Below are 24,379 nucleotides of genomic sequence, written 5' to 3'. Positions count from 1 at the left end.
CAGTGCACAGCTGCATAAAACAGGTCATCAGTGCCCTACTTGTCAGCTGCAGAGTCAAAATGGAGGTCGGCAAGTTTCCGGTGGAAACAAGGTGGTATGTCGATTTTCCTGATTTTAACCACTCATCTGCCCTGTTCCTATTGGGTGGATTGGGTTAAAATCAGGGCCAAGATCTTTTACAGATTGCCACTAAACAGCTGGTGAAGTGAATAGGAGCACTGTAATAATCATGGAAACACTGCAGTCCTGTTTATACATTACCTTCCTGATGGACACCAACTGTCAGAATGAGAGAGCTCTGAGATTTGCAGCAGTGGCCAGCTTCCCCGTATTCAGGGCTTAACTGACTGCACTCATGTAACTACCAGGGCATTAGAAAGGGAGTCAACAGCTCATGACAACAGCGAGGGCTTCCACTCCATCAATGTTCAACTGGTGTGTGATCACCACAGAAGGATAATACAAGTCTTTGCCAGTTTCACTGGAAGCTGCCACGACGCCTTCATTTTGAGACTCTCATCCATCCCCCCACTTTTCCACCTATCCAGGAATGTCAGTGAATGACTGCTAGGAGACAAGGGATGTCCCCGTCCACACATGGCTGATAACACTCCTCCGCAGTCCCACCACACCTGTGCAACACAGGTACAATGAGAGCCATGGGACCACCAGGAACATCACAGAGCATATCACTGGCATTTTGAAGCAAAGAGTCAGGTGCCTTGATTGCTCTGGTGGCTCCTTACAATATGGATCTTGCAGAACCATTGATCTTGAACGTTCATTGCTCCAGCTCAGACAGCACCGTGAGGTTGGGTGGAACCTCCCCTGGTCTTAGTCCTCTCCCTGCTGTTGTGCATTGTCTTGTACTGCAGAGAGAGAGGGTGAGAGTTAGTGAGTGTCACGTACAAAGCAGAGTACCTTTAATAGCACCTGACGCCACATCAGATTGATAACGACCTGTATACAAAGTAACTTTAACAATAACTAAAACCACCATTACTAGTTTCGTATGGCAGGAGTGGTGATTGGCAATGTTCAGGAACACTGTAACTGACACCGCTGAGACAATCAATGACGAAAGGTTGTCACTGCTAGATTTCACTTACTGGGTGATCATTTGGAAACAGCTGTGACAGCAGGATTTACCCATATCAGAGATACCCTACAGACTGCTCTCATACAGTTTGTGGGGGAATCCAGCTGGGAGACTCAACATGAGTAGAAAGATCTAAATAGCTAGCCTCCTCTCAAGAAGATGCCACAAGTTCCAGCTCCAGCAAGGCCCCTTAAAAGAGTGAGGAAGTGCTCGAGAGCAGGCAAGTATTGGCAGTCACTGCATCATCAGATGTGGCTCCAGCAATTGCGGGAACATCATAAGACCCTGCATCCAAAGGTTCAATGCCATGACTATCCCAACAGGGTTGCAGTACCTCACAGCATTCTAGCACAGATGCTCCTCTGATTTGTGGAGTATTTCTCAAGTGTTAGGTTTAGGACAAGCATGCTCTATGGGGCCACCATGTGGAAGTATAGGTATTAGACCACTTGCATTTATCATAGGAACCTCTTTCTGTCCATATAAATGTTGGAGTTCACATGTGGAGCCCTAATAACTACTTGGGTTTCATCTATGATACTCTGTACTCTTGGAAACCCTGTCATCTAGAAAAAAGTTCTTTGTCCTCTCCAGTTTCTGGGTCCTTTCCGCTGGGAAAGTTATGAAGATATTTCTCCCTGTCCAAAATAAATTATGCATGCGTGAATAGCAGGTTGTCTGATTTGACTGCTGCCTCCTGCAGTGGGCTGGGAGGATCCTGTAGCTCAACACTTAATGCCATTGTCACAGGGACTGCAGTGAATGTAGTCTTCAGATTTTTTTTTTCCAAAAATACACTTTATTCATAAAATTTGCAGCAATACATACAATACAGTTGTCATATCACATTCCAAATATACACAATACAGATTATGCAATTTGCAGGTTACATCAAGTACAGTTCAATGAACACATTGTACATAATTACAGTTCATGACAGTCTAGGGTGCCTCATTGCATTACACTCAATACAGATTATTGATTACAGATTCATTACAGGTACATTACATCAATTTGAATTTTACATTCTGCCCGAGGGGGTTTTTCCCTGATTGCAGCCCATCGGTATACAATGGCAGGAGGGCTCTAAACGGTTGCCTTTTCCCACAGAGCCTTTGCAGTGGCTGCATCCAGCCTCAGTGCGTCCCTGAGCACGTAGTCCTGGACATTGGAACGTGCCAGTCTGCAACACTCAGTCGAGGACAGCTCCTTGCACTGGAAGAACAGCAGGTTTCGGGCAGACCAAAGGGCGTCTTTCACCGAGTTGATGGTCTTCCAGCAGCAGTTGATGTCTGTCTCGGTGTGCGTCCCTGGGAACAGCCCGTGGAGCATGTAGTCTTCAGATCAGCCTGCAGCAGGTAGCACAGTTGTTACTACCTTTCTGGTGCAGCAGAAGCGCTGCAGACAGGTCTCCTCTGACATCCCCAGTACGATTGGTGTGGGGTATCACTGAGAGTGCAACCATCCCTTAAGGTGCCTTTGTACTTGAAAATAGTGTGCCCTCAAATTCAACCTCCTCATCTAGGTCATGCAGCCCAATTGGAACACTCAAATGGATTCCCAGCTTGTTCTTCCTGCACTTTATGAAATAATGACCAAGACTGCAGACTTTACCTGGTAAAATGAAGTCTACAACAAAAAGGAACAAAGATGGAGGCTTCCACAACAAAGTAAATGCAGCAAAACTGAATAAAATCAGCAATCTGTAGGCAAATTCAAACCCTTTTAAGGAAATTCTCTAAAGTAGGCCAGGACCGTTTCTTAGAGAAACTTCCAGTTTTTAATGAACAAGGTCTGCGTTGTGGGCATTTGAGAAATTTGACAGCGGACCTTATTTAAATAAATTAGGTATGGCAAGTGATGGCTTTCAATCCCTGCAATTTGGTCAACTTTAGACAGTCAAAATCAGTCATCAGTGCCTCTAAAAATTAGGGCTTTTGTGTAATAGTCAAAAAAGAAACTTGTATTATGTTAATTTTATGTGTGTTCTCTAAGCCTAGAATCAAGCCTAAGGGAATAGCTTGATTTTATCTATATTACCCAAGGCATTAATGTATTACATTCATTTGAGAACTAGCCCATATTTGTCAGCCTCTCCTCATATTTCAGCTGTGGGAACATGATGATGGTTTCTCTCCAAAGCATCAATTTTCTTTAGAAGTCACATTATAACACATGCGTGGTTCAATTAATATGTTTCACCTGTAAGCAAATGTGGTCGAGTCACTTTGAAGGACTTGATTTGACTTTTGTTGATTGATTAGAAATGCTTTAATCTTTTAATAAGTCTACAGTTTCTATATACCGAATAGGTCAATAAAGACAATGCTATGCTCCCTGAATTTCGACATAACCTTATTCTCTGACAATGACCCCCGAGTGAAAAAATTATCAACTCCTTACAGAGTACCGCTTAGATATATAATAGGTGGTCATTTTGACTTTGTGCGATAGTGTAAAACGGTTGATAGCGAATCGGTAGCTGTTTTGCATCTCTTAAGATTTTTATTTCCATTGACTTCAACGGGCTGCAAATACGCTATCACCCGTTTTACACTATCGCACAAAGTCAAAATTACCCCCCAGAAGGTCTAAAATTCCACATTTGCTCCGATATTGCACTGCTGAGTAGCTGACACCGCCCAATGATCCTCTCCATTGCTGACCCTGTCGTACATTGCAGATTCAGCTGGTTTTAAATATCTATTGGTGTTGGCTCAATGCGACATTCCTGTTCGATGAGAGTACTACGCTGGGGGTTTGGAAATTGTCAGTTGTAGCTTTTAAAAGGCCTAGAATGGCTGACGATTTGCAGCGACGGGTTGGAGGTACGGCAGGTAAGTATTGAACAGTTTGAAGGACTGAGTAGACTGTCAAGTGGCTGTGATAAATGGCTTGTGAGATTTTGAGGCACTTTTAAAGCATATCTTCAACAACTTGCATTTCTATAGCACCTTTAACAAAGTAAAACATCCCAAGGCGCTTCACAGGAGTGAATATCAAACAAAATTTGACACTGAGCCGCATAAGGATGCATTAGGACAGGTGACCAAAAGCTTGGTCAAAGAGGTAGGTTTTAAGGAGCGTCTTAAAGGAGGAGAGAGGTAGAGACACGGAGAGGTTTAGGGAGGGATTTCCAGAGCTTAGGGCCTAGGCAGCTGAAGGCACGGTGGAGCGATTAAAAGCAGGGATGTGCAAAAGGCCAGAATTGGAGGAGCGCAGAGATCTTGGAGGGTTGTAGGGCTGGAGGAGGTTACCAAGACAGGGAGTGGCGAGACCATGGAGGGATTTGAAAAGAAGGATGAGAATGTTAAAATCGAGGCGTTGCCGGACCGAGAGCCAACGTAGATCAGTGAGCACGGGGTGACGGGTGAACGGGACTTGGTGTGAGTTAGGATACGGACAGCAGAGTTTTGGATGAGCTTAAGTTTATGGAGGGTGGCAGATGAGAGGCTGACCAGGAGAGACTGAATAGCCAGGTCTAGAGGTAACAAAGGCATGGATGAGGGTTTCAGCAGCAGATGAGCTGAGGCAAGGGCGGAGATGGGTGATGTTACGGAGGTGGAAGTAGGCAGTCTTGGTGATGGAGCGGATATGTGGTCGGAAGCTCATTTCAATGTCAAATAGGACGCCACGGTTGCGGGCGGTCTGGTTCAGCCTCAGACAGTGGCCAGGGAGAGGGGTGGAGTCAGCGACCAGGGAATGGAGTTTGCGGCGGGGACTGAAGACAATGGCTTCGGTCTTCCCAATATTTAGTTGGAGGAAATTTTTGCTCATCCAGTCAGACAAGCAATGTGACAAATCAGAAACAGTGGAGGGGTCGAGGGAGGTGGCGATGAGGTACAGCTGGGTGTCGTCGGTGTACATGTGGAACCTGATGTTGATGTCACCAAGGGGCAGCATGTAGATGAAAAATAGGAGGGGGCCAAGGATAGACCCTTGAAGGGACTCCAGAGGTAGAGGTGCAGGAGCTCTGGCTACGACTGGAAAGATAAGAATGGAACCAGGCGAGCGCAGTCCACCCAGCTGGATGATGGAGGAGAGGTGTTGGAGGAGGATGGTGTGGTCAACTGTGTTAAAGGCTGCAGACAGGTTGAGAGGATGAGGAGGGATAGTTTACCATCATCACAGTCACATAGCATGTCAGTTGTGACTTTGATAAGGGCCATTTCACTACTGTGGAAGGGAAGGAAACCTGATTGTAGGGATTTAAACATGGAGTTGCGGGAAAGATGGGCACGGATTTGGGAGGTGACAACACGTTCAAGAATTTTGGAGAGGAAAGGAAGGTTAGAGATGGGGCGGTAGTTTGCAAGGACAGAGGGGTCAAGGATTTTTTTTTGAGGAGGGGGGTGTTGACGGCAGATTTGAAGGGGAGGGGGACAGTACCTGAGGAGAAGGAACCGTTAACAATATCAGCTAACATAGGGGCCAGGAAGGGAAGTTGGGTGGTCAGCAGTTTGTTGGGAATAGGGTCGAGGTAGTGGGAGGTGGGTCTCGTGGTCAAGATGCATTCGGAGAGGGCATGAGGGGAGATAGGAGAGAAATTAGAGAAAGATGCGAGTTCAGGGCTAGGGCAGGGGGGACCTCGGGAAGTTTTACTTGGTGGGCTAGAGGAAGGGAGGGAAGCGGCAGACGCAGCTGAACGGATACTCTCAATCTTAGTGACAAAATAGTCCATGAGCTCCTTCAAGTGGAGAAATGGGCACAGGCAGCCAAAGAAGGGAGCAAATTATTGGATGGAGGCAGAAAAGAAGAACACAAAATTTTAATAAGGCTGATCTACAGACAAAGACTTCTGGGTGCCCATTTGGAGAGAGATGGCAGCAGCACTGATTGCCACCTCTCTCTAAACTGCAGATCAATGCTAGAAAAAAGTTGAATAATCTGATGGGGGCAGGCAAGGTAACACATCAACCATTCTGCCTTTTCTTCCTTGGGTACCATGGGCATCAACATACTTGTCACCCTCTAAAATTAATAGGCGCACAAGCAACCACACCACTCTGTGGTTAAGGAGCTCCCTAACTCTGTATCTTTTCTGCCTCCTTCCAATACATGGTGAAACAAAGCCAAAGTGGCTAACTGGTCATGTCCAAGGACTAATCTAATTTAAGCAGAAATACTTTTACAGATTAAAGAAAATAACTCTCATGAAACTAGGGATAGATATCGTAATCAGCTTAAGGTAACAAAAGCTGCTATCAAAGCGGCCAAAAGGTCAGTAGAAAGGTATTTGTGGATAATTGCAGCAACAGTAATAAAATCTTTTTTAGTTATGTTAGGATTCAAAGGGCGATAAAAAATTGCACAGGGCCGTTGAAAGATTCCTCAGGGTAGATTCACTTTGACTCCAAGGACGTGGTGCAGTTTTTAAATGGCTACTTTGCATCATTAATGTGAAAGTTAAAGTAGATGAAAATCTAATCCTGGAGATAATAAGGGATCTCAAATTGAATCAAGCTGCGGGTCCAGACGGCATTTACCCAAGGTTGGTCAAAGAAATGGGGGCTGTGCTAAGTGAGCCCCTTGCTCATATATTTAATAGCTCACTGGTGTCTGGGATCACTCCTAAAGAGCATCAAGTCAGAACGGTGAAATTATAGGTCCATTAGCTTGACGTCAATTATAGAAAAGTTGCTAGAGGAATCCTTAGGGATACTCTGTACGAGGCCCTCACCTTGACTGAGAGGGGGTTATTAGGATAGGCTCTGGAAGCTGGGTCTTTTTACTCTAGAAAAGCGTCGACTTCTGGGAGACTCATTTGAAGTATTTAAATTGATGAAAGGACTAGACTGTGTCCATGTGGACAGATTATTTGAATTAGATAAATTAGGGAGAATGAGCTGACATGCGTATGTTAAGTAAGCATAGAACTTGGTTAGATGTCAAGATGTTTTTCTTTTCCCAGATGGCCATTGACCTTTAGGATATGTTGCTGGCCCAAGCAGTGGATGCAGATTCACTGCAAACATTCAAAGGGAGCTGGGCGAGTTCCTGGAGGGAGCCAATATTGCTGAGTACAAAAGTAGGTGGAATGTTGGGCGATGCACTTTGTGCTCATTGTTATCTTCTAGAACTCTTTTTCAATCGCCTTTGGAGTTGGAGAGGAATTTCCCAGAATTCTTTATTCCCTGAATTGGCCCAGGGATTTATGTATATGCTTTTTTGCCTCTCCCAGGAGATTGCTGCTGATGAGTCGGGAGCATTGAGGTCATGGTGCTTAGTTGCAAAAGGGCAGAATGGAACAGACTCAATGAACCACCTGGTCTTTTTCTGTTCATTGTTTTCGTATATTTGTATCTTACACAATGTATTTCCATCTCCCCTAACAGGAATTACTTGTGTGCAGAAGCTTTAAATCCCTTGCTCCGGTTTAACAAGGTGATACCAACTGATCTATTACATCAGCTGTCTGACGCCACCTTGGAAATATCCCCCATATGCTCACTTTCAGCTAATTCATTCCATCCGGTTGCAGGAGAAACATGCCCACAATGTCCGTGGAAGATAGATCACCAGCAGGGACAGCCTTGACATCTGAGATATGACCCCCTAGAGGAGCAGGCCATAATGCTGGTAGGAAGGCACTCTGCTCATGCAGTGAAAGATGGTGAGATTGGTGGGGCAGTGCAGGCAACAGGTTAGTGGGTGCAGACTTAGTTAGTTGCCATGGGAAGAGGATGATGAGGACCTGGATCAAAATCTTCCCCATTTTCTTCTGCCCCAGTCCCTGCCTTTCTCACTCTCACACACAAGCTCAAATATTGTCACCTGGGGAATTAGTGTAAACGAGAATGTAGCATTGGTTGATTCACAGAGCACGAGGAGCCAGAGGAGTGCGGAGTGCGGAGTGAATGATTAAATGGCATCTTCCCACCAGAGGATTTGTAATTTATGTGAAAGCGGAGAATGAGTAATGGCAGTGGTGCCAAAGGGAGACTGTTAAACAGGTGAGAACACTTCATTGATAAGTTGAGTTCTGATGCCCCTTGCAGCTTTGAGAAGTCCTCTGAGTGACCATCCTCCTGATTCTCCACTCCATGTTCTTCTGTCTCTAAAATAGCTAAGGCCACCTCCCCAGCAAATTCTATGTCCAAGGCCTTTATGGGCTGCAAAGTTTTGTAGGGCACAGCAAAGTAAGCTATGTGGGCTACATGCTCTGGAGCATATTGCAGAACCTCTCCTGATCTATCATCAATGACAACTTGCATTTATATAGTGCATTCGATGTAGAAAAACGTTCCAAGACACTTCACAGAGGCATACTCAGAAAAAAAAATGGATGCCAATCCTCAGGAGATGTTAGGAGGAATAACCAAAATCTCGGTCACAGAGGTGGGTATTGAAGAGAAATTTCAAGGCGAAGAAGGAGGTTTTTAGGGGCTTTAGGGAGGGAATTCAGAGCAACAAAATCACCCTTTTGAGAATCCTGTGACAACTCAGTTAGAGGCATTTGCCTTATTGTAGCACTGTTCAGTTGCTGTTCTTGCAACTCTTTGAAGGGTCCTTATACATGGCAACAATGTCGCTCACAAGTCATTAGTTCACTTGACTATATTCCTTAAGAGCTCAGAATTACTGAGGGTGAATTAATCATAGCAACTTCCAGGAAATCAGACATTGAGATGAAGAATTCTTTGCTTGTGGTCAAACACACAATCGGGACATTCATTAAGTGACGCCCCTTTCTATTAAGAAAGTTGAGGGTGATGGGGAGGGGGGTTAAGTTTAATGTTGTATGTGTGCCATTTATTGCATCCTGCACTTTGCTGAAACCAGCAACACGATAAAACTGGACATTGCTGCCTTGCTGTCATTTAAATTGGAGGGATTCTCCAGCTCTCCTAAAAACCGTGACTGTTATCTGACAAATGCAAGCCCAGCTGGCAACCTGGGTTACACAGAGCCCCCGTGGCTGCTAAAAAATATACTGGTAGCAAAATAATTGAGTATGGTCACCAATTTCACAACCTCAGGCAGAGCTGTCTGGGCTGATCATCTTGACCACAGATCATCATGTAATAGCTGGCACCGCTCCCCTATTGCCTCTTTAGTAAAGCACACTGTTCTGATGCAGAGCCCCTCACTGAGATCTTCATGAAATCTGTGTGGCCTGTAAACTTTTTGGGGGAGTAATATCTCATAAGGCACAACCTGCAAATACGCAGCCTCACTCTGTTTTCCTCCATTTGTACTGCTCCTCCTCCATTACAATTACAAACAAATGAATGCCCATTCGGGAGGAATCATAGTAGACACGACATTAAATATGTTCAACCAATGCAGAGAATGATTACTGCTCTGCATTGGTTGGACATATTTAATGTCGTGTCTACTATGACTCCTCCCGAATGGGCATTCATTCATTGGGCGGAGCATTAGGATCTCTCTGGACGGGTGAAACAAGATGGGTCAAATAATGTTTTGCATCTATAATTATCATGATCATGTAAACCATGAGGTGTCTATTTTGTGTTTTAATTGTATTTTTGTTTATCTATAGCTCAAGTAGTATACAGATCATAAAATATTTACATATGTATAAAAAGTCTACTCCAAAATGCTTGAAAAAGCGCTGAGTAAATCAAAACTTTCTGGCATGGGATAGAAACATAGAAAATAGGAGCAGGAGTAGGCCATTCGACCCTTCGAGCCTGCTCCGCCATTCAATATGATCATGGCTGATCCTCTACCTCAATACCATATTCCCGCTCTCTCCTCATACCCCTTGTTGCCTTTTATGTCTAGAAATCTATCTATCTCCTTCTTAAATATATTCAGTGACTTGGCCTCCACAGCCTTCTGTGGTGGAGAATTCCACAGGTTCACCACCCTCTGAGTGAAGAAATTTCTCCTCATCTCAGTCCTAAACGTCCTACCCCGTATCCTGAGACTCTGACCCCTCGTTCTGGACACCCCCCAGCCAGGGGAAACATCCTCCCTGCATCCAGTCTGTCTAGCCCTGTCAGAATTTTATATGTTTCAATGAGATCCCCTCTCATTCTTCTAAACTCGAGTGAATACAGGCCGAGTCGACCCAATCTCTCCTCATACGACAGTCCTGCCATCGCAGGGATCAGTCTGGTGAACCTTCGCTGCGCTCCCTCTATAGCAAGTATATCCTTTCTTAGGTAAGGAGACTAAAACGGCACACAATACTCCAGGTGTGGTCTCACCAGGCCCTGTATAACTGTAGTAAGACATCCTTGTTCCTGTACTCAAATCCTCTTGCAATGAAGGCCAACATACCATTTGTCTTCCTAACTGCTTGCTGCACCTGCATGTTTGCTTTCAGCGACTGGTGTACAAGGACACCCAGGTCCCTTTGAACATCAACATTTCCCAATGTATCACCATTTAAATAATACTCTGCCTTTCTGTTTTCCTTCTGAAGTGGATAACTTCACATTTATCCACATTATACTGCATCTGCCATGTATTTGCCCACTCACTCAACTTGTCTAAATCGTCTTGAAACCTCTTTGCATCCTCCTCACAACTCACGATCTGGGGGGATGCCTTTCATCCACTAAATCTGCATGATGTAGAATATACTCACTTCTAAAATTGTCTCTACAGTAACAACTTACATCTATATTTACATTGCACCTTTAACACAAATGTCCCAGAACACTTTACAAAAGGGAAAAAACGGCTCACACCTATTATTTAAGTTCATAGCTTAAGAATAACCACTTGATCAAGCTGTTGTGGAAGTGCCTCCTCAGCATCAATCAATGCCAGGACAGTAAGTGGAGAAAGAAATGCTGGAAAAATACTTGAGGAAAAGCAAAATAGCAATTTTTATATCAACAATTCATCCTGTAACGTGTGTGGGAGTAGGGGTGTCGTTTAAAATCATCAGAATTTCCGCTTGGAAAATAAAACTAAAGAACTGTAAATTATAACAGACGGGAAGCCTCCGCCGCTTCAATTCCTGCGCTGACTGAGAGCCGCGCGGTATCGAGATTCGCGATTTCGTCCATTCTGAGTCCAGTGACGGTCCGTTGCAGCGTCCTGCGCGTGCGCAGTGTGCCCGCCAAGTGGAACAGGCCCGCAGGACGAGCGGTCATTTCACGTCACAGCCTGGCCTAGCTCACAGGGCGAGGGTGACCTGCTGCCTCTGACTGTGTTCGAGTCCCGAGTCCCGAGTCCCTCTCCGGCTTTAAGCAGGTCGCCCTACAGGTCTGGAATTGCTGTGACTGAAATACATCACGCTGCATTTATCCCTATTGAAGGACATCGCCCACATCTGGGCCCATTTCCCCACTGTATTTAAATCAGCCTGTTTATTTTGTTCAAAGTCCTAACTCCCACCCACACCTGTAGGATTGTACCCCCCCCCGCCAACACCTCCATCCAAATCACTGACAAGCAATGGTCCGAATACAGATTTCTGCAGGACTCATCTAGTGACCAGACCCCATGCATTACTGCTGCCAGTAATTATTATCCTCTGCCTATACAATAGCAACCAACTCACAACCCAATTTAAAATCCCAGCGGATGTAACTACTTCAATGCCATAGGAGATCTGCTAGGATAATATATATTCCACTCGAGGTTATAGTGACAAAGTATGCTGGACCTACAGTAAAGTAGACAGGAGTGTTTCATGTGATCAGTTCCTTCTCTTGGTTATGCTCCTAGGAATGCTTACTAGAAGTTAGATGCTTAATGGTGACCCTGGATGCCACAAGTGGAAAAGCTTTGCATTCCCCAGCACTGGCATCCCTCATCTTAATAAGCATGGAAATGAAATAATACGACCTGTAATGCAGCAACCCCATTAATTACTAAACATTCAGGGCACTGTACGTTCCTTCCTTAGTAGGTGTGTGGATTTTGGAAGTGTACTGTTTTCTCAGAATGGGCATTAACTTTGTTTTTTTTTTCCTTTCTAGAATTATCTATTTGTTGGACTCATAATGGAGATGGCAATCCATTCATATTCAAGACGACTGTTCAACAGCCTGTTCTGTGGCTTCTTGCATTTACACAGGTCCCATTATCACCATGGTAGGTCCAAGCGTCAATTATTATCTCGCCTCTTTCAGCCCATGAACATCCGCGAGGACAGAATGGTTGGGGCTGGCCGGTCCAGTGAGCTCACCTGCAAGAGCCAGAGGCTGATGCTTCAGGCAGGCCTCATTCAACCAGCCAATACAGGCTGCTTTTACTATTTGCCATATACAGTCCGAGCCATGGAGAAACTTATCCGTGTAATTGATGAGGAAATGCAATCCATTGGAGGCCAGAAGTTGAATATGCCTAGCCTCACCTCTGCGAGTCTGTGGAAGATCAGTGAACGTTGGGACCTCCTGGGGAAAGAACTATTCAGACTGAAGGACAGGCATAATATGGAGTACTGTTTAAGTCCTACACATGAGGAAGCTGTGACGGAGCTCATAGCCATGCAGGGTAGTCTCTCGTACAAACAGCTACCATTGATGCTGTACCAAGTAACAAGGAAGTTCCGAGATGAGCCGAAGCCACGTTTTGGTTTGCTCCGCGGACGGGAGTTCTACATGAAGGACATGTACACATTTGATGTCTCAGAAAGCGCCGCCAAGGAGACATATAACCTTGTTTCTAATGCCTATAGTCGTATATTTGACCGGTTGGGATTGCAGTTTGTAAAGGTGCAGGCGGACACAGGCAGCATTGGCGGAAAGATGTCTCATGAATTCCAGCTGCCAGCAGAGATTGGGGAGGATCGCCTTTTAATGTGTTCTGACTGCCATTTTGCTGCCAATGTGGAAACAATGAAGGACGTTGAAACAAACTGCCCACAGTGTCATGGAAAGCTGATAGAAAGCAAAGGCATTGAGGTGGGGCACATGTTTTATCTTGGGACCAAGTATTCATATATTTTCGGTGCTTCATATTCCAATACTGAGAACAAGCCCATTGTAGCAGAGATGGGTTGTTTTGGCCTTGGGGTCACACGCATACTAGCTGCATCCATAGAGATTTTGTCAACTGAGGATGACATTCGCTGGCCAAGCCTCCTGGCCCCTTATCAGGTTTGCATCATTTCACCTAAGAAAGGCAGTAAGGAGGAACTGATTACCGGTCTCTCAGAGACACTGTATGATACTTTGATGGACGCTGCCCCACAGCTTCGCGGGGAGTTACTGTTGGATGACCGAAGTCACCTGACCATAGGCAAGAGATTGAAAGATGCCAACCGTCTGGGTTACCCATACGTCGTCATCGCAGGGAAGAGGATTTTGGAAGATCCACCTGTTTTTGAAGTCAGTTGCCAAAATAATGGAAAGACATTGTTTCTCACTCAAGAAGGTGTCTTGGATTTTCTGAGGAATGTGCAGATTGCTTAGTATGTGACATTGTTCTAGGGTCTCCTATGCAGGTGAAAATGCCTTAACGTGGTATATTCGACCCTTGAAACCAGGGTCTTTTGGAAGTATACAGAAAAAAAATCATGTATATAATGATATACCAGGTTTAGTTATACAGTTTCCCTTATTGGTGGGGAATCTATAAACATTGTGTTAAGCTATGGTATGTCAAAGAGAGTAATAGTCAAAAGTGTTTTTATCTGATTCACAATTAGTGAGAGAGACGTAATCAATGTATTGCCTTGGCGATTATAGCAAAAAACTTGAAATTGGAAAGTATAGAATCGCAGACAATGTGATCACTATTAGACCAAAGCCATTCATCTGTCAATACATTAAAAACTACAAACTGTACCAAGTATACCTTATACACACTACTGCATATTGGTGATTTGTAAAAATCCTGCATGAGAAGCATCATGCATGGAGCATGCGGTGTTGTTGGATTGTTTTTGCTGTGTTCGTTGGAACAATCACACTTCCATAATCACTGGCCGGTTTCTAAGTGTTCTGATCTTGTTCTGGTGGCCTGATGTTTATTTCAAATCTATATTAACGTGTTACAATGAGGGGGCTACTGTATCTGCATGCTTCCCATTTTACATCCACAAAATATAATTTTCTAAACATTTCCAGTGCCTCCTGTGGAATGGGAGACCCACACAGATTATTACATAATGTCTGAATTCAGAGAAATTAGTTCAAGTAAAACTGTGAGGAAGAATTTAAGAAAGTTGGTCTAGATTTACATACATAGACATAGAATTTACAGCCCAGAAACAGACCCATTCAGCCCAACTGGTCTATGCCAGTGTTTATGCTCCACACGAGCCTCCTCCCACTCTACTTCATCTAACCCTATCAGAATACCCTTCTATACCTTTCGCCCTCATGTACTTATCTAGCTTCCTCTTAAATGCATGTATTGTTAGAAGTAGGCCAATTTTCCTGGAAGACATTAGGAGGGATGGCCAAAAGCTTGGTCAAAGAGATGGGTTTTTAAGGAGGGTCTTACAGGAGCAGAGGGAGATGGAGAAGTGGAGGGGTTTAGGGAAGGAATTCAAGAGCATGTGGCTAGACACTGAAGGCATAGCCGGCATTAGTGAGGCTAAGGAAGGGGAAGATGCACTAAAGGCCAGAATCAGATGAATGTAGAGTTCGGAGGGATGGGGGCGGGGTGGTTTGTAGGCCTGGAGGAGGTAACAGAGATAGGGAGGGGCGAGGCCATGAAGGGAATTAAACACGAGAATGAGAATGTTAAATTCTACATCATTCTTCAATCAGCGATGCAAATGGATGGAAGATTTTCTAACTAATATAGAACGTCTTACAGGTCATCTCTCAATCTAGAAGGTAATATGAAAAATTCCAGAAAACTTACATTTTGCAGTCACTTGCTGCTTCTCCATCATTCAGAGCATCAGATGCTGCAAGGCATCACTGCATTTATAAGATCTTGGCTCAACCTCTTAGGAAATAATATCAATAGTTCTAAAAAACATAATCTTCCTGCAATTTCCTTTATGATGCATTATTATCTTGCTGTATGCCAGACACTGTGGTGTATGTCTATGCATGCTAGGCAGGAGATTGGTGTTTTGCTTCTATCAACGAGGCTGTGTAACTGGCTGCTGAGAGATTGCTAGAAATGTATCTGGCTATTTTATCCCGTCCTTGGGGGTGAGGTAAACTGTCTGTACCACTCCACAATGACTTGCCTGAGAGTGGTGACTCACTGTAGGAACCCACATTCGATCGTTCTGTAGTACAATCTCTTGGAGCTCCCGCTGCAATAAGAATATAAAAAGTCAAGCATGAGAGAAAGTCATTCGACCCATCAGAGCTCTCTGATACCCTAACTCCCTCGTTGGAGCAGACTGAATCTGATCCACGTAATGATTTCAAAATGGCCCACCACGCATCTCCTGCTTGAAGAAAAACCCACTGGCAGAAGCAGCTGATCTGGAATGAAAATAACAATGAGAGAAAGTGCTGCAGGCTTTCAGTGGATGTTCAGCTCCCAGCAGGTGCTGCTCTCCCCCTCCAATCGGAACCTGCTTCAGGTATGTAGACCCTGACTGGAGGGGGGGGGAAGAGGCCGTGGGAAGTGTGTGTCGCTACACAAGGGGAGGGAGGCAACAATAGAAGAGTAAGAAATGGAAAGTGAAAAGAAGCATATGAGAGAGGAGACAGATAGGTAGAAACAACAGAAATGGAGGTGAAAATGTGATTGCCAAAGAATGCAAACTAAATTAGGAGAGTATAAAGAAAAAGAAAATTGCAAATACTGGAAATCTGAAACAAAAACAGAAAATGCTGGAAACGCGCAGCAGTTCAATTAGCATCCGTAAAGGGAATAGACAAGTTAATGTTTCATATGAAATCCTTTGCCGGAATTGAAAGTTTTAGTGGGATTGGAAACAGAACAGATGGACTGATCATAGAGAATGTTAATGATATGAATGACCTACAAACTTTTACATCTGAAGGTTTGCTATTAACAACAAAAACTTGCATCTATAAAGTGCCTTTAATGTAAAAAAAATCTCAAGGCGCTTCATAGCGACGTAATCAGACAAAAATGGGTGACAAGCCAAAGAAGGAGATATTAGGAGGGATGACCAAAAGCTTGGTCAAAGAGGTGAGTTTTAGGGAGGGTCTTGGAGATAGAGGAGTTAATGGAGAGAATTCCAGAGCGCAGACGGTTGAAGGCATGGCTTCCAATCTTGGGGCAAAGGGGGTAGGGAGTTGCACAAGAGGCCAGTCAGGGGAATGGAGAATTTTGGTGGGGGCAAAGGCTGAAAGACGTTACAGAGATAGGGGCAAGGCCATGAAAGGATTTAAACATAAGAATTTTAGGTCAGCAAGGACAAGAGTAATGAGTGAGTGACACGTGGTGAGGATAAGATATAGGCAACAGAGTTTTTGATGAGCTGAAGTTTATGGAGAGTAGAGGATGGGAGGCTGGCCAGCAGAGCATTGGAATAGTTGAGTCAGATGGTATCAAAGGCGTGGCTGAGGGTTTCAACATCAGATAGGTTGAGATAGGGGCCGAGGCAGGCAATGTTGCAGAGGTGGAAGTAGGCAGTCTCTGATGGAGAGGATGCGGGGTTGGAAGCTCAGTTCAGAGTTGAGTAGGAAGCCAATGTTGGAAACAGTCTGGCTCTCTTGAGAAAGTAGCAGAGAGGTGGATGGAATCGGTGGCAAGAGTACAGAATTTGTGGTTCTGGATGAAGATGGTACCTTTGATCATCTCAATGTTTCCAATATAAGTAGAGAGGTGGTGGAAAGGTAGAACTGGGTGTCATCATTGTACATGTGGAAGCTGACCCCATGCCTTTGGATGATGTTGTCAAGGGGCAGCAAGTAGATGTGGAAGAGGAGGGGGGTCTGGCTACGATTGGATAGGTATGAGTGGAATGCAGCGAGGCCAGTCCCACTGAGCTAGACAATGGGGAAGAGGCTTTGGAGGAGGATGGTGTAGTAATCCATGTCAAAGGCTGCAGAGAGGTCGAGGAGGAGAGAAAATGCACCACGGTTACAGACATAGAGGATGTCGTGACTTTGGTTAGGATCACTTCAGCGCTGTGGCAGGGGCGGAAACCTGATTAGAGAAATTCAAACATGGAGTTACAGGAAGGATGGGCACGGATTTGGGAAGTGACAACACGTCGGGAGGGAGTAGGGGATATCGCTGGTTGCATACATAAAAGTGATCAAGACCAAAGGAGTAGAGAGGCCACATAAGATGGCAAGGTTGAGGGGGTGCCCGTGAATATGGGCAGACTGGGTTTAAGCAGCCAGCTCATTCAACCCATTAAAAATTTCTCTGTGGTTGTAGTGTTTTGTATCCCTTTTTTTTAACCCAACCCCAGTAAAATGCTTATCTTTTGGTTTTCAGTTCTGATGAAGGATTTCAACTGTTAATGTTAACTTGTCTTTTTTCGATATGGATGCCAACTGACCTGACCTGCATTTCCAGCACTTTCTGCTTTTGTTTAAAAGAGATTGGGAGTCAGATGTGATGCTTACTCATGATGAAAGCCACTGGTTTGGAGCTTTCATAGAAAAATGGATAGAATCAAAGAATAGGGTCCCAAACAACAGTGAAAATGCAGCGCACTTGCTGGTTAAGGTGAATGGATTAGGCACACTGCTACAAAAGATTGGACATCCCTGCATGAAATCATCCAGCTTCATAGAGTGTCTGTGATGCTTTGGCTTCTCCTACCCCACTTGGAAGATTGTTCCTACATTATAAGATATGTGTTGCCAACTAACAGACAGCATCAGACACTTCTAGGTCAGGTGTAACATAGAGTAAATGCAGATTTATATTCCCTCTGCTCTACCTCAACAATGTGTTATCTTTACAACAGCATTAATATTTCCAATTCCCACAGCTTGTCAATCTTGTGCTGTTTCTAAGTGGGTTCATCGCCTGTGAGCAATTTTATGCCGTGGCCTTTACCCAGTAGAAGGTGGGTTGAAATTACCTAAACCCAGCTGCCAGAAAGAAAAGACTTTCACCCCATCAGCCTGGGTTGGATTTATACCCAGGTGTCAGGATGGGGGGATCCCTGTTCCCCAGGACACACACCGAGACAGACATCACCTGCGGCTAGAAGACCATCAACTCGGTGAAGAAGGCCTGACACCTGGTCTTCCAGCTGAAAGAGCTGTCCACAACCGAGTGTTACCGACTGGCAGTCTCCCAAGGACCAGACCTACTGGAAGTGTATTGGGGCATGCTTCTGGCAGGCAGCATGTCAGAGTCCATGAGGAAAGGCATTATCACCCTCATCTACAAGCCAAAGGAAGAGAGGGAAGAAATCAGAAATTTGCGACCCATTCCCTTCCTAAATGTCGACTACAAGATTCTGTCTAAGGTCATCGCCAATGGGTTCAAGTTTGCTCTGGAGCTGGTGATCCACCCCGAACAGACCTGCATTGTAACCGGCAGGAAGATCTCTGATAGCCGTGCACTACTCAGGGATATGATCGCCTACGTGCAGGACCAGGAGAAGACCTTCAACAGAATATCCTACACGTACATGATGGACGTGCTCTCCAATATGGAATTTGGGGAAAGAATCCGCGTTGGATCCGACTGCTCTACGCAGACATCCTAATCAACGGGTGAGAGTTGGAGAGCTTTCCGATCAGATCTGGAGTCAGGCAGGGCTGTCCTCTCAGGTCTTGTTCGTATGTCGTATCGAGCCATTTGCCGTATCCATCAAGAAGGCCACAGGTATCAGGGGGGTGACGATCCCAGGCAGTGGAGTTTCTCAGATTAAGGCCTCCCTGTACATGGATGACATCAATGTCTCTTGTTCCAACCAGCGGTCGGTCCACAGGTGCTGGGGATCTGGTTTGGGGGGCCTCAGGCCTGCACCAAGAACTGGGAGGAGCGGATTGCCAAGGTCAAACAGAGGCTTGGTTGGGGGGGGGGGGGCATTCCCTCTCCATGGCCGGCAGGAGCCCGATGATAAGGTGTGAGGTGCTCGCGGTGTTGCTCTATGTGGTCATGGTCTAGCCCATTCACCGCTGCTCCGCTGTCATACTCACCTGAGCTATCTTCCACTTTATTTGGAGGTCCAAGGTTGAACATGTCTGCAGGGACACCATGTACAAGCTCCCAGACCAAGGGGAGAAGGGCATCCCCAATGCCGCCCTGATCCTGATGGCCACCTTTGTGTGTGGCTGCCTCAAGATGTACGTAGAGCCCTAGTACGCAACCATCAAGTGTCACTACGTGCTGCGTTTCTACCTATCCACCACACTGAGAAGACTGGGTTTGGCCACGCTGGCCGAGCAGATGCAGGACGACTCACCCAGCTGGATCGTAACCCACCACCTGTCCCAAGCAGAGAAGTTCCTGAGAAGGAACCCCTTCAATCACTAGGCCGTCAGACAGTGGTCAACACGGAACGTTCTGGGGGCCCTGCAGGGAAAGGAGAGGGTGGATCCGATCGGGCAGTTCCCCGACCGGACGGTCGTTGCCATTTGGTGGAACGTCTTGTCACCGGAACTGACCAATTAGCACCAGGGTGTAGTCTGGATGGTGGTGAGAAGGATCCCAGTGCAGTCTTTCCGACACACACAGAATCTCAGCACCACCGCGAGCTGCCCTTGCGGCTGCGGAGGGATCATAAGAACATAAGAAATAGGAGCAGGAGTAGGCCAATCGGCCCCTCGAGCCTGCTCCGCCATTCAATAAGATCATGGCTGATCTGATCCTAACCTCAAATCTAAATTCATGTCCAATTTCCTGCCCGCTCCCCATAACCCCTAATTCCCTTTACTTCTAGGAAACTGTCTATTTCTGTTTTAAATTTATTTAATGATGTAACTTCCACAGCTTCCTGGGGCAGCAAATTCCACAGACCTACTACCCTCTGAGTGAAGAAGTTTCTCCTCATCTCAGTTTTGAAAGAGCAGCCCCTTATTCTAAGATTATGCCCCCTAGTTCTAGTTTCACCCATCCTTGGGAACATCCTTACCGCATCCACCCGATCAAGCCCCTTCACAATCTTATATGTTTCAATAAGATCGCCTCTCATTCTTCTGAACTCAAATGAGTAGAGTCCCAATCTACTCAACCTCTCCTCATATGTCCACCCCCTCATCCCCGGGATTAACCGAGTGAACCTTCTTTGTACTGCCTCGAGAGCAAGTATGTCTTTTCTTAAGTATGGACACCAAAACTGTATGCAGTATTCCAGGTGCAGTCTCACCAATACCTTATATAACTGCAGCAATACCTCACTGTTTTTATATTCTATCCCCCTAGCAATAAAAGCCAACATTCCGTTGGCCTTCATGATCACCTGCTGCACCTGCAAACTAACTTTTTGATCTTCTTGCACTAGGACCCCCAGATCCCTTTGTACTGCAGTACTTTCCAGTTGCTCGCCATTAAGATAATAACTTGCTCTCCGATTTTTCCTGCCATAGTGCATAACCTCACATTTTCCAATATTGTATTGCATCTGCCAAATCTCCGCCCACTCACCCAGCCTGTCTATATCCCCTTGTAGGTTTTTTATGTCCTCCTCACTCTCTACTTTCCCTCCCATCTTTGTATCATCTGCAAACTTTGATATGTTACACTCGGTTCCCTCCTCCAAATCGTTAATATAGATTGTAAAGAGTTGGGGACCCAGCACCTACCCCTGCGGAACACCACTGGCTACAGGTTGCCAGTCCGAGAATGTACCATTTATCCCAACTCTCTGCTTCCTGTTAGATAACCAATCCTCCACCCATGCCAGAATATTACCCCCAATCCAGTGATTCTTTATCTTGAGCAATAATCTTTTATGTGGCACCTTGTCGAATGCCTTCTGGAAGTCCAAATACACTACGTCCACTGGTTCCCCTTTATCCACCCTGTACGTTATATCCTCAAAGAACTCAAGCAAATTTGTCAGACATGACTTCCCCTTTGTAAAGCCATGCTGACTTTGTCCTATTAAATTATGTTTATCCAAATGTTCTGCTACTGTCTCCTTAATAATAGACTCCAAAATTTTACCCACCACAGATGTTAAGCTAACTGGTCTATAATTTCCAGCCTTCTGCCTACTACCCTTTTTAAATAAGGGTGTTACATTGGCAGTTTTCCAATCTGCCGGGACCTTTGCCGAGTCCAGAGAATTTTGGAAAATTATTACCAAAGCATCCACAATCCCTACTGCCATTTCCCTCAAGACCCTGGGATGTAAGCCATCAGGTCCAGGGGATTTATCCGCCTTGAGTCCCATTAATTTACTGAGTACCAATTCCTTAGTGATTTTAATTGTATTTAGCTCCTCCCCCCCAGAGCCCCCTGTTTGTCCAGTGTTGGGATATTCTTAGTGTCCTCTACCGTAAAGACTGAAACAAAATATTTGTTCAGCATTTTTGCCATCTCCATGTTTCCCACCATTAATTTCCCGGTCTCATCCTCTAAAGGACCTACGTTTGCCTTAGCCACCCTTTTTCTTTTTAAATAACTGTAGAAACTCTTGCTATCTGTTTTTATATTTTTTGCTAATTTATTTTCATAATCTATCTTCCCTTTCTTAATCAATCCTTTCGTTACTTTTTGCTGTCTTTTGAAGACTTCCCAATCTTCTATCCTCCCACTAAGTTTGGCTACCTTATATGTCCTTGTTTTTAGTCGGATACTATCCTTAATTTCTTTACTTAGCCACGGATGGCTGTCATTTCTTTTACACCCTTTTTTCCTCAGTGGAATATATATTTTTTGAAAGTTGTAAAATAACTCCTTAAATGAACACCACTGCTCATGTACCGTCTTACCCTTTAATCTATTTTCCCAGTCCACTTTAATCAATTCCGCTCTCATACCATCATAGTCTCCTTTATTCAAGCTCAGTATGCTTGTTTGAGAACCAACCTTCTCACCCTCTAATTGGATATGGAATGTAACCATGTTATGGTCACTCATTCCAAGGGGATCCTTAACTAGGACATTATTAATTAATCCTGGCTCATTACACAGGACCAGGTCCAAGGTTGCTTGCCCCCTTGTAGGATCAGTTACATACTGCTCAAGAAATCCATCCCTAATACACTCAATAAACTCTTCCTCAAGGCTACCCTGCCCAATTTGATTTGTCCAGTTAATATGATAGTTAAAATCCCCCATAATTATAGCTGTTCCCTTATTACATGCCCCGACTATTTCCTGATTAATACTTCTTCAAGACCGTCATCCACCTCCTGACGGACTGCCTCTTCGCACAGAAGTTGATAGTTGGTATCTGTCTTGGTTCATCCCCAACAGCTCGATAACAAAGGACGCTGTGCTCTACGGGCTGTTCCCCGGGACACACACCGAAACAGATATCAACTGCTGCTGGAAGAGCATCAACTCAGTGAAGGAGGCCCTTTGGTCCGTCCGAAACCTGCTGGACTTGCAGTTGAAGGAGCTGTTGATGAACTAGTATTGCCAACTGGCACACTCCAAGATCCAGGAGTACATGCTGCGGGATGCACTTAAGCGAGGTGCGGTCTGTGGGGTAAGGCCATCATGTAAGGCCATCCTACTTTGTATTGTACAGAATGTATTATAAGATATGTACTGTGTTTTGAAATGTAATGACGAGATCGGAGTGTATACGATCCGTATTGTATTTTGAATTGTAATTACGTATTTACATTGAACTGAGTGTATCCTTAAATTTTATGAAATAGAGTATATTGTGAAATGTAAGAAAAGTCAGAAGTGGAAGTGTCAATCACCTATATCACCTAGTTCCTTAGAATTATATTTTTTTCAAAGCATGCTATCGGGTCAGTAACATTTTTAAAAGGTTATCTAGGTAATAATGGCTTCTCTCCTCCCGCCCTCTCTCCTCCCGCCCTCTCTCCCCTCCCCTTCCATCCACCTTGCACCTTCCCTTCTCTGCTTTTTTCCTCCCCTCCTTCCTTCCCGCCATCCTATTCTCTCTTCTCTTCCCCCCTCACCCTGTTGCCAGTGCCCCTCTCCTCTCTCTGCCCGATTCCCCCTCCTTCCCTACCTTGGTTCAGTTATCTCCCTGCCCTCACACCCTGTTTTTCTTCTCTATGAGCCACAACTAATGGATTTATTGCCAGGAGCGCCGATTTTTATTGGAAAAAAAGACCCTATGCTTTTTTAAAAAAATGTAAGCCCCTCAAGAGAAAGGTGGTGGGGGGGCGGGTTGTGTGGACGTGTCCCACTTTACAGGGCCACCCCATGTCATCCTGACAGGTCAATAAACAGAGGTGATACGGTGGCTACTCTCCAGACTTAAGACTCAATTTGCATATCTAAGGAGAACTGAAAAATTGTCAACAATCTCCTCTGACTTCCTTCAACATCAGGGCCCAGTGACTTATAGAATCATAGAATGGTTACAGCACAGAAGGAGGCCATTCGGCCCGTCGAGCCTGTACCGGCTCTCTGTAAGAGCAATCCAGTTAGTCCCATTCCCCCGCTTTTTCCCCTTGGCCCTGCAATTTTTTCCCTTCAAGTATTTATCCAATTCCTTTTTGAAAGCCACGATTGAATCTGCTTCCACCACCCTTTCAGGCAGTGCATTGCAGATCATAACTACTCGCTGCGTAACAAAGTTTTGCTTAATGATGCCTTTGGTTCTTTTGCCGATCACCTTAAATCTGTGTCCTCAGGTTCTCGACCCTTTCACCAATGGGAACAGTTTCTTTTTATTTATCCAAACCCTTCATGATTTTGAACATTTCTATGAAACCTCCTCTCAACCTTCTCTGCTCTAAGGAGAACAACCCCAGCTTCTCCAGTCTATCCACGTAACTGAAGTCCCTCATCCCTGGAACCATTCTAGTAAATCTTTTTCTGCAACCTCTCTAAGGACTTCACATCCTTCCTAAAGTACGGTGCCCAGAATTGGACACAATACATCAGTTGTGGCCAATCCAGTGTTTTATAAAGGTTCAGCATAACTTCCTTGCTTTTGTACTCTATGCCTCTATTTATAAAGCCCAGGATCCCGTATGCTGACAGGGTAGATACTGAGGTTGTTTCCCCTGGCAGGAGAGTCTAGAACTAGGGGCCATAGTCACAGGATAAGGGGTCAGCCATTTAAGACTGAGCTGAGGAGGAATTTCTTCACTCAGAGGGTTGTGAATCTTTGGAATTCTGTGCCCCAGGGGGCTGTGGATGCTGAGTCTTTGAGTATATTCAAGGCTGAGATAGATAGATTTTTGGACTCTAGAGGAATCAAGGGATTTGGGGATCAGGCAGGAAAGTAGAGCTGAGGTTGAAGATCAGCCATGATCTGATTGAATGGCGGAGCAGGCTCGAGGGGTTGTATGGCCTACTCCTGCTCCTATTTCTTATGTTCTTATGCTTTTTTAACCACTTTCTCAACCTGCCCTGCCACCTGCAAAGATTTGTGCGCATATA

General features: G+C 45.0%; 1 protein-coding gene and 1 long non-coding RNA gene across 5 annotated transcripts in view; one reads left to right on the top strand and one right to left on the bottom strand.

Annotated features, from left to right (window-relative positions):
* Positions 1-203: 203 nt before the first annotated feature.
* Positions 204-24,379, bottom strand: part of LOC137325216 (uncharacterized) — a 25,198-nt gene continuing 1,022 nt past the window's right edge. Inside the window, exons 2-3 of one of the 2 annotated variants that reach the window (XR_010963845.1) lie at positions 15,183-15,251; positions 204-869 (exon numbers count right to left, since the gene is read on the bottom strand). This is a non-coding gene — a long non-coding RNA (uncharacterized lncRNA). Of the gene's footprint in view, positions 870-1,900; positions 2,729-14,845; positions 15,252-24,379 lie in introns of those variants that run through there. The other variant, XR_010963844.1, reaches the window with a different exon arrangement.
* Positions 7,091-14,058, top strand: pars2 (prolyl-tRNA synthetase 2, mitochondrial). Of its 3 annotated transcripts, none has more exons than XM_067989681.1 (2): positions 7,091-7,127; positions 12,007-14,058. In XM_067989681.1, the coding sequence occupies exon 2, from the start codon at positions 12,031-12,033 to the stop codon at positions 13,441-13,443; it is 1,413 nt and encodes a 470-aa protein (XP_067845782.1). In that variant the 5' UTR covers positions 7,091-7,127; positions 12,007-12,030; the 3' UTR covers positions 13,444-14,058. The 3 variants fall into 3 exon arrangements, with proteins under 3 accessions (XP_067845782.1, XP_067845780.1, XP_067845781.1); XM_067989679.1 differs by lacking the exon at positions 7,091-7,127 and adding an exon at positions 11,128-11,287; XM_067989680.1 differs by lacking the exon at positions 7,091-7,127 and adding an exon at positions 11,128-11,544.

The sequence above is a fragment of the Heptranchias perlo genome, chromosome 9, assembly GCF_035084215.1.
Source record: "Heptranchias perlo isolate sHepPer1 chromosome 9, sHepPer1.hap1, whole genome shotgun sequence".
Taxonomy (NCBI): Eukaryota; Metazoa; Chordata; class Chondrichthyes; order Hexanchiformes; family Hexanchidae; genus Heptranchias; species Heptranchias perlo.
This window is presented reverse-complemented; position numbering and strand designations above follow the sequence as displayed.